The sequence below is a fragment of the Neolamprologus brichardi genome, chromosome 17, assembly GCF_056152115.1.
Source record: "Neolamprologus brichardi isolate AB-2024 chromosome 17, ASM5615211v1, whole genome shotgun sequence".
Lineage (NCBI taxonomy): Eukaryota > Metazoa > Chordata > Actinopteri > Cichliformes > Cichlidae > Neolamprologus > Neolamprologus brichardi.
This window is the reverse complement of record NC_142120.1, coordinates 15695973-15709418: the sequence shown is the minus strand read 5'-3', so window position 1 is coordinate 15709418 and position 13446 is coordinate 15695973. Positions and strand designations below refer to the sequence as shown.

General features: G+C 41.3%; 2 protein-coding genes across 2 annotated transcripts; both read right to left on the bottom strand.

Moving 5' to 3' along the window:
• Positions 1 to 10: 10 nt before the first annotated feature.
• Positions 11 to 2684, bottom strand: LOC102795310 (protein mono-ADP-ribosyltransferase TIPARP-like). The gene is made up of 5 exons (XM_006780848.3): positions 1846 to 2684; positions 1554 to 1719; positions 1255 to 1442; positions 855 to 1124; positions 11 to 512 (listed from the first exon to the last, which is right to left on the bottom strand). Exons 1-5 carry the CDS (start codon positions 2679 to 2681, stop codon positions 65 to 67), a joined length of 1908 nt encoding a protein of 635 aa, XP_006780911.2. The 5' UTR covers positions 2682 to 2684; the 3' UTR covers positions 11 to 64.
• A 1839-nt stretch (positions 2685 to 4523) lies between these two features.
• trim35-14 (tripartite motif containing 35-14) lies at positions 4524 to 7278 on the bottom strand. Its single transcript, XM_006780849.3, has 7 exons — positions 7224 to 7278; positions 6589 to 7042; positions 6309 to 6404; positions 5968 to 6198; positions 5852 to 5874; positions 5646 to 5764; positions 4524 to 5496 (listed from the first exon to the last, which is right to left on the bottom strand). The coding sequence occupies exons 2-7, from the start codon at positions 7009 to 7011 to the stop codon at positions 4949 to 4951; spliced, it is 1440 nt and encodes a 479-aa protein (XP_006780912.2). The 5' UTR covers positions 7012 to 7042; positions 7224 to 7278; the 3' UTR covers positions 4524 to 4948.
• Between the last annotated feature and the right edge of the window lie 6168 nt (positions 7279 to 13446).

Here is a 13446-nt window from a genome sequence, read left to right as displayed (position 1 = left end):
CACAGCAACTGGAACATGATTTTTGTTGAACAATTAGCGTCTGAGGCCCCTGTCCTCATCCTCATTAAATGTTTATCTCTTTGGGTAGGTTTTTATATTTGATTAGGTAGTATGGGTAGCACTGACAGCTATCAAAAACAACAAACATGGTGGGAAGGTTCACGTTGTCAACACAGGCGTCATACAGACGATGCTGCTTCTTCCTGGAGGTGAGCTTAGGTGGACGGCGGTAGTGGCTCCTACCCACTGTTACCTTTCCCACCAGGACTTTGGCAAGGAACATGTGGCAAACTTCATCTGGCCCAAACTGGGCTGAGAACATGTGGGAGTGGGAGGCAGCGGTGGCAAAGTATGTGCCATGACCGTGGGAAACTCCATTAACCCCGGCCACTCGAGGGTCAAAGTTGCTGGTGCAGATCTCCTCTGAGGCCTCTTTGGTGGTCCCATGGAAGAGATGTCGCTCTAAACTCCCGGTGGCCTTTCCACGCTGCTTCTGCATGTATAGCTTTTGCCTGTAACGAGTTGTGTAAGTGTGGCATGCATATCACCATGAACAAGATTTTGTGATATTTTACGCTTTAACTTCCAACAAAATAATTATTTGAATCCGCTGTAAGGAACCCATAGAACTGTCTAGTAAAGTAAACAATGGATGGAAACAGGAGGAAACGAGCCCAGATCCTACTTCTAGCCGAACCGATGCTTATCCATGTTGCAAATGTATTTCATCCAATAAATTAAGTTTAGAAAAAGGACTTTCCGAATATCCACATAGTTAATAAGGACATCAAATTTCCCTCCAATATTTCTTAGTATTAGTCATGATTAAAAATTTAACTCAAACTTAGCCGGACCTTTGGTACTTGTCCCAGTGGAATAGGTTCTGGACCTGCTGGATGCTGATGATGTCCACCTTTGTCTCAGGCATGCTCTCATTGAAGAATTCTTGAACCCGTTTATAGGCCAGAGTGCCTGTAGGAACATCCACTAGACTGTAATCCTGCTCTGAAGCCCAACACCACGCCGGAGGGTACCAGGAACTGAACTCGTCCAGAGGATCTACTCTAAAGTTGGCCACAGGAGGATTACTGTCGGGTTCCGCTGAGTCAGGTAGGACTCCTGTCCTGGGTGTGGGGAGTAAATGGGAAAGGGATGGGAGAACATCATGAAATCATTTTAAAGGAACAGAATCTCATGATTTTAAAAGAAAATGTAAAAAAATGCTAAAAAAAAACCACATCTCAGGACACCAACTGCAAGTAAGGTTTCATAGAATCCAGAGAGCGGTAGGCGGGTCTGCAGCGAACGCCTCTCTGGAACCCTGTGGCAACGTTGGTCTGGGTCATGGTAGTGAAGTCCACCTTGTACTTCTGTGAGCCGACACTGAAGAAACACTCGGACTCTTTCTCGTTCATCTTTTTTAGCAATGTAGCAGACACGCTCTATGGAGAAATGAACCAGTTAAAAAATAACAAAACTGGTGGGGGCTTTTGATGTGTTGAAAATGACAGAAAGGAGTAAAGAAACTAGAAAAAAGAGGTAAAGAAGATCACCGTGTTGTACTCTTGCCAACTGATGTTCCACCAGTAGATTTTTGATTGGCTGGCAAAATGAGGGTTCTTGATGTTACTGTTAGTGTTAGATAGTCGCCTGACTCCATCATACATGGAAGAGTTGGCCAATTCCATTGAGTCAAATTTCAAAGTGTAGCGTGCATTCCTAAAGAAAGTGTTCTGAAGTCACAAAAAGAATCCACAAACGTTTGTGATTTTTGTCTCAAAAAAGCCCATCTTTTTCTTTTTTTTAATTTGCAGACTTTAGCAAAAGATCTACCCTGTTACTCACCCATTTTTGAGACAAATGGCATCCTTATTGACGTCACAGTACATCCTCTCCAGCAAGACCTGAGAGGGAGGAGAAATGTCCACCCACTGGCGGTTGGCAACACACCACAGCTGCCAGTGAAAGGGATAGGGAGTGTGGTGCATCTTACACTTCTCCCCTGCAGAACACAAACCAAGGAGGAAGTCGTCACAGATTTGGATGGTAGAGCAGCCTTTTGTGTGAAATGAGACAGGCACTTTAGATGGGGTTTTGATGGTTTGCTTGGTAGGGGTTCCAGTTGGCGTTTGGGTGGAGGATATGGACCCTTTGTTGGCAGGAGCAGTAGGCTGACTGGTATGCTGGGCCTGGGCAATAATGACCGGCAAGGAGACAATAAGTGAAGTGACTGGAATAGGACTTGGGGGGTGTGACACAGACTGTGTGTTTTGGGGGAAGGTAAGGAGCACACAGGAGCTGCTCTGCGATGCAACATGCTGCTGAGTGGTGGGCTGAATGCAGATCTGAGGTTGCAGGGTGCTGGAAGACAGCCCTGCAGTCTGCACCATGCTGGAAGAGCTTTCACTCTTGCTGGGAGCAGAATGCTTTCCTTTCTTAGAGGTCAGAGGTGTTATATTAATGCTGAGGCCATAGGGCTTGACGGTCCAGGTGATGTCAGCTTGCTGGGCTCTCATGGCCTTCCACACTGGGAGGCTGGTGTCGGCGTCAGCAGGGATTTCAAAGAGGAGGAGAGACGGGCTCAGAAAGGTGACTTTGGAGGACCTGGACACGGGTTCTGCAGCCTTAGCACTAGCAGACAACTTTCTCTTTGTTGCCCTTGTGCATGAAATTCCAGCCATGTTGGACTTCCTAACCAAGAACAATTTTAACAATTATTTTTTGTAAACTGGAACAAACACAAGGTTATAGTGATGTAGAGACACTACAAATGAAGAGAACAGGAATTTTAACTAGCCGTTACTGCCATGAAACTCTCCAGCTTTTGAAATTTGATGGTTAAGTTTTAAAATAATTGAATAAATGCACTATTTTTCATAGTTTTGAACAGAACTAAAGCCAGCTCTGTAAAACTTTTCTCCAGCCACTTTAATACTTAGACCCACTCAACTGCTGCTCCCCACAAATATCTACTCAGCCAGTCACACAGTAGCATTCAAGCAACAACCATAGTTTACTGCCAGACAGGCCAATCTGAGAATTTCTGAAACTTCTGATGTAAGAAAGGCAAACAAATAAACACTTTTAAGAACAAACATGAGGATCTTTGAATTCACAACACACTGAACCTTGCAGGAGACCACACAGCGTCACATCCAGCTAAAAATGAGAGACTGAGGCTACAATTTACATGGGCTCACCAAAGGTGTACAATAAAATATTGCCCGGAATTTATGTTGTGAATTCAGATGGTACAGTCAGAATTTGGCATAAAAAAAACCCATCAAGGCAAGATGGAGACAATACCCTCAGGTGGAGGTGATGTAAAGATGTGGGAGATATTTTCTCGGCACACTTTGGACTCATTTGTACCAGTTAAACTATTATTTAAAGGCAGGTCTGAAGGCAAAACAGCTTTCCACAACATAACCTCCTCTAAAGAACTTAACTGAGCCTTTACAACACACGACTCAACCTGCTAGCTACATACACCCGTAGCAAGGCACTATGACTAGCTAATTAGACTTTTAACGAGTTTGGCTTACATTAACCGTGAGTCCGCCTCAGGCCTCTAAACTTTGCTGAGTCAAAGTTGCAGGAAAAAAAGAAGCTTTTATGTATATGGCTTTCAAACCCTTCTTTATACAAAAGACGCTCAGCTTCAATGCGCCAGGCTGTAGAGTTCAGAGGAGGGGGAAAGAGAACGGTGTGCAAAGGCTGTTCATATACCAAGAAAAAAAAAAACCCACTAAAAATGAGAGGAATTTTTTTTTTTAAATGGATACTTACACTGCATTTTTAACAGAACTACAAACAGCTGCTACATAAAAACAGATTTTGAAGCCCAGCATATTCTGTCTTTGTGATTTTTAATTCAAAGACAGGTTTTCTGAAACTCTTTCAAAGTTTTTCTTTGAACATTTTACTCATTTTCAGTCCAGTCCTTCACCCTGTTAAGGCATACAATGCTGGCCTATGAATCATTCAGGCATTAAATAGCCACCTAACTAAAAGAATAAACCTGTGTTTTGTCTACTCATCATGGTCAACTTTAAATTGTATATTTGGGGACTTTGTTACCAGCAGCCTGTTCCAAAAACACACATTGTGTTCCGTTTTATTTATTTGAATCTACAAAAAACACAAACGAAAACAGTTTGACAGCCATAAAGTAGTATTTTGAATCAAATTGGTGATTTCCAGAGAGCTATTAAGCAAATCCGTGGCACATGTTAGCATGGTGCGCAGCGTGTAGTTAAGAGGAAAAAAAAATGGAAACTTGAAAAGTGGATGACGAGAGACGTGTCAGACCTGAAAACTATATACAGGAGATGAACTGTATCTGAAAATCATGCCCTTAGGAAGCAGGTAATAAAATCTAGCAAAGACATTTAAGACGTCACATCTGACCAAACATATAGGCTCACCTCAGACGCTAAAGAAAACTCTCTCTGACTGCTCTCGGACTCCAGGTCTATGTCCAGTAAGGACTGGGTGGTGACTCATCATCAAGGGGGCCACAATACTTGCAAATATTTTATTTGTAAATTAGCACTGTAAAACATAAGTAGTATCTGCACATAAAGCACATTTGATGTTTTTTTCATACATTAGTAGTTAGGAATACAGCTGGGCACCAAAATAAGAGAGGAATGTGTAGACACTGACATGCATGATCATTTTTAAAACATACATACAAGCAATTAATCGGTACTATTTTTAACCTCACAATTTATATGCTGATAATAAACAAATGAATAATTCATAGATTATTAATGCAAAAATGCTCTAATTCAAGTTACCAATCACTGAATCTTAACTACCTTGATCATTGTGTTCATTGAGTTTTAAATTAAGAAGAGCCCAAAGAACACTGTATTGAACCAGGAAAGAAAAAGGCAAATAATCTGACATTTAATTTGATGAGTTTCTCAAAGTCATAGAGTAACTAAGTTGCACTTTCAATTACACTCAGGGCAACTTCCATTGGTTCAACCGTCAAAGGACATTGCTGACAACCGACCCAGAAGTAAGGAAAGACTTTCTCAGTGATGGCCTGTTTGAAGGTGTAGATATGTGTGTTGTTGTGTGCGTCATAGAAAGAAACCTTGCCCTTGTCACAGTCCAGCTGCACTCTGATCTTCTGCGGGTTCCTTTTCAGGTTTAGTCGCGTTAAAGGAGAGGTACCCGCAAAGTACATCTTGTGGTAGAAGTACACACACAGGTAGCCGTTTTTCTGGACCGAGGACACTTTCTCTTTCCTCTGGACAGATTCTTTAGCCACGCCGACAACCCACGCAGTATTATCTCCCACATTCACATCCCAGGTACGCCTTCCTGAGGTGAAGCCCTCCGAGCCCAGCACACCGGTGTCGGGGTCGAACCTCTCCGGGTTGTCTGGGAGCTTCTGTTTCTCATCGCTGTCACAGACGCTGGTGAGGTCATCTGACAGAATGAGCCATGGGGCAGCAGTGTTGGGATCCAGAGTTACTGGGGCTGAAGGAAACATGGCAGATTGTCATCTGTAGTTACTGTGGCTGTAGTTCAGTCAAACATCTCAACTTTTCCTCCACCTTGGGAATTCATGACAAACTCAAACTCCAGCTCAGACTTTAAATCAAGCAGTACATTAGGATTAAACTCACTGTATTTGGCAATTTTATGCATCTTCTCCCACACAGAAAACATCATAGAGCCAACATGTTTGGCCACGTCTATGAGTGCTCCTGGAGGCATAACGGGATCTTCAACAGGACAATCAGCACTGCAGAAAACACACAAAAAAAGCAGGTTACATAACACATTATGAAAGTTAAGCAAAGAATAAAACAAATGTTAAACTTTTCGTTACCTTAACAGAGTCCTCTTACTGTTCTAAAAGACAAAATTAAAAGGCAAATTCACTTTAGCATTTAAGGGGGAAAAAAAATATAAAGTGTTCCTTTTTTAGTCTCATTTCAAACTTACATGAAGGACTGAGATGCCCTCCAAAGCCATCTCCTCCTCCAAAACTCTGATGGATTCGGACACAGATGCCATTTTTCTTTCTATTTCTTCAACCTTCTGCTTCATCTCTTCGCTCTTCTGCTCTTCCTCCCGCTTCAGCGCTTCCATCCTGGCATTCTCTTCAGCGTGAAGGAAGTCGTGAAGCTTTTCAAACTCCTCATGGGTTCGCCTTTCCACAAATCGAGCCTGGACCTGTAAAATAATCTGCTTAAGCATGGCTTGGAAATGAGTTTATTGACAGCCACTAAATAAAGTGACTTACTAGGAATTTTAACCCATAGTTTGACAGATTATCACCACACCTGAATGTAGGTCACAGTGTCTTCATAGTTCTTCTTCATTTTGTCAAATGCCTCCCTCTTCTCCTGCAGTGAGCCGAGAGTGGACTTCATTTTCTCCTGAGTAAATAATTCAAAGTAAATTCATTAGAAGGTTTGTTAATCTCGCTTTAGGCTTGTAACATCCTTCAACATAATGACTCGTGACAGAAACTCTGTATAAACTTAGTAAAGGAGCCCCAAGAAAAAAGGCATCATTATTCAATCTCAAGTCCTTATTTGATCAGGAAAGCGAAATATTTACCTTCACATCCACAATCGCCTCGCTGACAGGACAACATTCGTGCTGCTTGTGTTTTCTTGAGGTATGGCAGACAACACAGATAGGCACCTTATCTGACAGGCAATACAGCTTGAGCCTCTCCCCATGATGAGGGCACAACTCCCCTGGTTCACCGGGCAGCTCCTCCGCTGTCTCCTCCGGTTCCTCGCTCTCATGTGTATAAGACTCGCACAGGTTCTTCAGGGTGAGACTGGGAACGGGATCATCCACACTCTGGGTTCTGCACAGAGGACAGTCACGGTTTTGTCTCCGTCGACTCCAGTACTGCTGCAGGCAGGATGCACAGAAACTGTGGCTGCACTTGAGGACCACTGGGTCTCTGAAGATTTCGCAGCACACGGGACAAGTGAGGTCCAACTCAGGGAGATAGAGCTTCCCTGCCATCCCGAGGCTTTGCTCCTGTTTTACCCTGAAACTGAAAGTAAGGGAGAGTTCAAGAAACTAAGCAAACACAGGGGAAGTCACTCCCTTTTAATACCCTAGTCAGTTGTTCTGTTGTCTGTTTACTGCATCCTGTGAAATCTGTGCATGAAAACCAGCCTTTAAATGAAATAGTGTTCTGTTTAAAAAAGAAGAAAAGTTAGAGTGAAACATACCTCAAAGCTACAGTCTTGTAACAGCTGTATATGCGTAATGGTGAACACTTCCTGCTTCCTGTTATGCTGAGTCACTGAAAGGAGGCGGAGTCTCAAAGACAGCAAGCATTTTTAACCCTTCACTAACCCTGCAGCTCAGTCAGAATCAACAGTTTACAGGCGAGGAAGACAAATATGAGGTGTTTTCTGGACTAATAAAGGGACAAGAAAAACGATGACATACATCTAACATTACAGTTAGATTTTCCATGCGTTTCTTTTTTGGGGGTTAAATTATATGATTTAGAGAGAAAAAATGCAGTTGCAACAAAAGGTTGTATTTCTGAATTGATTGCTTAAAGTACAGTCTGATTTTATACAGAAATGAAACAATTAATTATTTTACTGGGTTGATATTTAGGACCTCTAGTTATAACACTTAGCCCTTCTATATCTAGGTTTGTTCTGCCATTACTAACTGTGGGCATAATTAGGTTATTTTGGCTGTTTCAATGTCACTGTCAGTTACTTTGTGGCTGTTTAATTATTAATGAATTTATCTGTCCATAGATTACGGTCCTTGAAGTGCTGTGGAAAATCCAGGTGTTCCTTTTCAAACTTGAGATTTGCCACATTGGCTTTTCAGAGAACAGTATTTTCCTTTGCTTTACTTATTTCCTTTAATTACATCCATTCTTACTCATCATTATTCTTAAAGTCAATGAATGAGAAATGATTTCTTTTGATAAATCTACCCTCAGGTTCAGTTTTACCTCTTAAGGCTGCAAAAATCACACCAACATCAAAACATGCAATCTCAGTTTTCCCAAAGAAAGAAATACATATATATACAATTACAACTGCAGATATAATTACTTTACAAAATTAATGTCTTTAGAGTTAAACAACATCTCCATCATATGTACATTTGGTCTCAACCTAAACTATACAGGCACATATTTCTGTCTTTGCTACTTAAAATAACTGTATTCAAATGAATAATGATACTAATGATCCAACCTTTCCAAGGCTACAGAGTACAAATAAATGACTGACATATTCAACATCAGAAAATCGACCCATAACTATTGTAATACTGCCAGCCCCACATCTAAGCCTTGCCAAATGACATCAGATAATATCATCTAATCTATGCATGTAATTTTCCAGTTGAAACTTGTGCGTAAATATTGTATAATTTATAAGCGTGTTTGTATGTGTGCGTGTGTGTGTGTGTGTGTGGCAGGTACTATTCAATGTTGTATGCCAAAAACCAAACAACCTACATCCAATGATCTTTAATTTATCTTCAATTTAAACCTACCCACTTCTCCATATACAGCAATATTTGCAGCATTTTTATTTAACTTAAGTGGCCTCTTCAGAAATTTAACATGAAAGGGTGCAATAGACGAAATGTCTTCATGTATCTACACCTGACCCATATAGCAATGCTGGTAAGACCATCTGATCAAACAACTGTAACTGGGTTTCATCAGTTTCAACTCAGGTAAGATGCTAACTAATGAAAAACTACATTAAAAGTTTGATCTTTATATGTAATAGCTAATGTCAGCTTCTATGCAAATTATAGAGTAGAATGGGAATTTTACTCACTGCAGATTCATTTTCTGCTTGTTACAAAAGGTTCATTATAAAGTGAGCGGCCAAGGAGGTCACTTTTTTTCCTGCCTTTCATTTATCAACAAAAATAAAGCAGTTTGTACCACACTGGCTTTCAATTTAAAATAATCTCATTTGATTTTCTTTGCATGCTAATAGGAAAACTGTGATGGTAATGTTTAGTCACGCTCTTATTAAAATGCATAACAGTTCTGAAAGCTTTTCCTTAATTTGGAACAAATTTTTCAAATTGAATAAACAAAATCAAACACACAGAGACAAATAAACTGATCACCGGGGTTCTTGTTGCTTGATAAATGTGCCGAAAAACTTTAGGGCATCAATGTGTAGCATGTCTTTTGCTCATTTTCCCATTCTCTCCACTTCTAGTCCACTTGAATGCATCTCCAATCACAACGTGACTTCTGTGACTGTAATTTGAGGGACTAAAAATAGCCGAAACTTTTCGTTGTTTCCATGAGAGAGTTGCAGCCCAATCGCCTGCTGTGAAGTGATCCTGTTACCCCACTCTGGTGTGTGATTAGCGGTCTGGACTCCTCACCAGGTCAGCACTATAATCACTTGAGTTATTGTGAATGCTTTGGAAAGAAAGCACTTCAGTGAGTCATTGCATTTGGCTTTGGTCTGCATTTCAAAGCAGGATAGAAAGAACTGTTTTTAGAAATGTAGGAACAAACCCAAGTGGCTACTAATGTTTGCCAGAAAACAATTAAGTTAATATTTTTCTTGAAATTGGTATTAGGACAGATAAGAACTAACTTTGTAATTCAAAGGTTTTGCACCAATCCTAAGACTTTACCTGCTTTTTGCCTTTATACTCAATTTAGAAATGCCATACATGATATTTATGACAGGCTATTATTGATAATTCATTACATTAATATTTCAGCCATTTGCAAAGCCAATGAACAGATTCATGTGTGGTTAAAATAACACTGATGGATATTGAAACAAAATAAGGTGTCTATAGCCATACGTGCCACTCTAAGAAACTATAAACATGCTAAAAAACTTCAAATGCTGCCGTTGCTGTAGTGGCCACTAGAGGCTCCGTCTGAAAGCGAATCAACCTCTACAGACTCCCATGGTGACATGCCCAATTTAAACACGATTCAAAGCATATTTACAGCCTTGTACAAAAACAGCTTCTGTCTCCATGAATAATTTCCTCTTCCCCCCACCTTGATAACAACTGTGTTATGGGTGATAATTTTTTTTATAACGGGCATAACACCCTTTTGGATTTTGCTAAGTCCTGGCAACTTGACATTTTGACTTTTTTTTGTGGTGCTGGAGCCTTACATGTAAGCTTAAAAACATTCATCCTGAGTCAGTGTCACACACACACACACATTTTATTTATATATATATATATATATTTCACCCCAAGTCCAGCACCCTGAGGCTGTATGCTTAGCAGAAGGAAGGAGGCCGGGGGCTAGTGAGCATCAGCACTACGGTCCAGGATGAATACATCAGTAAGATGGGCCCCAACTGACCGCGTGCTCAGTGAATTCCTCAGGCAGCAGAAACCCAAGAAAGAGGAGGAAGAGGAGGCACCATCATGGAAGGACAGGTTCCTGCACTGGCAGATAGAGGAGGTGGCTGACATCCAGAAATCCTACCAGTGGCTGGACAAAGCTGGACTGAAAGACAGCACAGAGGCACTAATCATGGCAGCACAGCAACAAGCTCTAAGCACAAGATCCATAGAGGCTGGGGTCTATCTCACCAGGCAAGGTCCCAGGTGCAAGCTATGTAAATATGCCCCTGAGACAATCCAGCACATAACAGCAGGGTGCAAGATGCTAGCAGGCAGGGCATACATGGAACGCCATAACCAAGTAGCTGGCATAGTGTACAGGAACATCTGTGCCGAGTATAACCTGGAAGTCCTGAGGTCAAAATGGGCGACGCCCCCAAGGGTGGTGGAGAATGACTGAGCTAAGATCCTGTGGGACTTCCAGATACAGACGGATAAAATGGTGGTGGCTAACCAACCACAGTGGTGGTAGACAAACAGAAGAAGACGGCCCTAGTGATCGATGTAGCGGTTTCTGAATGACAGTAACATCAGAAATAAGGAACAGGAGAAGATGGAGAAATACTAAGGGCTCAGAGAAGAGCTCAAGAAGATGTGGAGGGTGAAGGTAACGGTGGTCCCCGTGGTAATCAGAGCACTAGGTGCAGTGACTCCGAAACTAGGCGAGTGGCTCCAGCAGACCCTGGGAACAACATTGGAGATCTCTGTCCAGAAGAGCGCAGTCCTAGGAACAGCTAAGATTCTGCGCAGAACCCTCAAGCTCCCAGGCCTCTGGTAGAGGACCTGAGCCTGAAGGACAGACTGCCGGCAGAGGTGAGAGGGGAATTTTTTTTTTTATGTGTGTGTATGTATAAAAATCCCAAATGTTGAAATACATCTATATCCCAAAAAAACATAATAAATAAATAATTTTTTTGGCTACAGGTCCATAGCATGTCATTGACTCAGGATCATTTTGCGATTTGCACCTACAGTATGAAAGCAGAAGTATATGGAATATTTATACGTTCCTTGGGTGCTGTCATGGTGACTGTGTTGATATTTTATGTAGACCTGTATTCCATGGATAATATGTAACATGCTAATATGTGCCAAGTATCAGATCAGAATCTAAGTACTGAAGGAAGTTTGAGTCAATTGTCAAAAGGATCACCAAATTGTCACAGTAGGTGATACATCTATATTTGTTCAGGTATTTTTTCCCCCCTCAGCATCATCTGTCAGCCTACTTGTGTGGCAATAAACCCAGTTCACAGCAGCCATTTGGACATGTCATAGCAGGGTAAACATAGGTGCAATTGATCAAAATTAATTATAGCCCCTTCTATTTGGAATGTCACCATCATTCCTGCGAGCCACCGTGCACAATACTAGGGGCCCGGCCAATTTAATGGAACGGTGCCATAGTTAATGTGTTAATTACATCCACATTTGGCTTGCAGTGACATGTCAAACCTGAGTGCTGTGAAAAGGGCCTATTTATCCTCAGGGTGCTCGAATGTCTGTACAAAATTAAAGGCAATCCACCTGACAGTTGTTGAGATATTTGAGTGTGAACTAAGCCGCTACAGCGCTTTGATTTTTTTGTACACTCGAGAGTCCTTTTTTCACATTTTGACCTAGATATGGAGAAGGGGATTTTGCTGATTAGTTCAACAACCTGCTGTTTGTCTGAGGGACCCCCGACTGATGGAGTACACGACTGAGCTGTCACTTTCCAAAAAAAAAAACTTAAGTATGAAGTCAGCTTTGCAAAAGTTACAATAAATTGTGAAAATTTTCTTTTAGCACTATGCTTTTGTAATAAGACTGGTAACACAGATGGTCTGTGTGCCAGTCATAAAGTTTCCAGCAGATGTTTCTGTTATTTTCTTCATTTCCAAATGACGGAATGTTTTAAGCGAAGCTGAGCTCACTGAGCTTCATTTGGCCACTAAAACATTTACAGTGTTGCAGTTTATTACAGAACATTGCAAAACACTATGTCTTTATTAGCATGGGCTGCTCTCTAAATTACACTGTGGGTTCAGGGAAAGGTTTTAGTGCTCTGTGGACTTATGTGGCTCCATGTATTATACAATGAAATCATATCCCTGTTATTTTGCTTCTCCATACCTCTTTACATGTCATATGCTGTTTAACAGGATATGTTTCATTTTGGCATTTCGGATACATTTGCATTTGCAAGTTTGCTTCTGGTTTATTTATAAGGAAGCTAACTTCTTTATATTCACATCATAATCGGCAGTATAATCTGGCAACCTCTCACCAGTAACCATTTTAATTTGTATTGCTGTAACCAATAAGCACCACTAGATGTCAGAATATACTCACCTATGACATCAAATAGCGCGCTGAGTACTTAAAAATACTGAACAAATGCTGCAGTATCAATGCAGAAAAGTTCATAATAGCATTGCATTAAAATGACTTGAGGCAAACTGACAAGATTCAAAAGATAAGATATAATCTTCTGGTCTTATCTGACCTGGATATTACTTTAGAGAAGAAAAACTGCTTTACCTCAGGATAAAGCAGTTAAACGCTCACATTTACCTGGATGTCACCCTTTGTAGCCTCTGCTACTCTGTAAATTGGTTGTCAGCCAGTGTGACCCGGGCTAATAGTGATTCATTATTGCCCACACCCAGCCAGTGTTCACAGAGAACTTCATCTGGGCTGAGGGGAAAGGGGAAGGGATGTGGGGGCTGTGTCAGTCCCTGAGCATCTAATGAGGACAGGCAGGGTAACAAACCAGAGAGACAACCTCAGTCAGACCTGTCTCACCACCTGACACTTCACACCAAGAAGCGGGAGATGAACTACTCCTTTGTAGGTCAACGGAAGTATTGATGAGAACAGCTCAGGAGGTGCTTCAAAACCATTATCAGCGAAGCATAGCGGTTTCATATTTATATTGCCCCCGTGCAAGCGTGTTTCCAAATACATCCCATACCTGGTAGTTATCCTCTTAGCTTTCCTAATTTCACCATGCATATGCATCACAATGTGTTTTTCTGACAGTATATAAATTCTGTTTTAAGGTAACACTTTCTC

Excerpts from the sequence above, each read along its gene's own strand:
- trim35-14 (XM_006780849.3), bottom strand. The coding sequence starts at position 7,011 with ATGGCAGGGAAGCTCTATCTCCCTGAGTTGGACCTCACTTGTCCCGTG. Across the intron at positions 6,405-6,588 it reads AGGCGATTGTGGATGTGAAG|GAGAAAATGAAGTCCACTCT; the intron begins GTAAATATTTCG and ends TTATTTACTCAG. Across the intron at positions 5,875-5,967 it reads AGGGCATCTCAGTCCTTCAT|AACAGTAAGAGGACTCTGTT; the intron begins GTAAGTTTGAAA and ends TTTGTCTTTTAG.
- LOC102795310 (XM_006780848.3), bottom strand. The coding sequence starts at position 2,681 with ATGGCTGGAATTTCATGCACAAGGGCAACAAAGAGAAAGTTGTCTGCT. Across the intron at positions 1,443-1,553 it reads GTTGGCAAGAGTACAACACG|AGCGTGTCTGCTACATTGCT; the intron begins GTGATCTTCTTT and ends ATTTCTCCATAG. Across the intron at positions 513-854 it reads CACTGGGACAAGTACCAAAG|GCAAAAGCTATACATGCAGA; the intron begins GTCCGGCTAAGT and ends AACTCGTTACAG.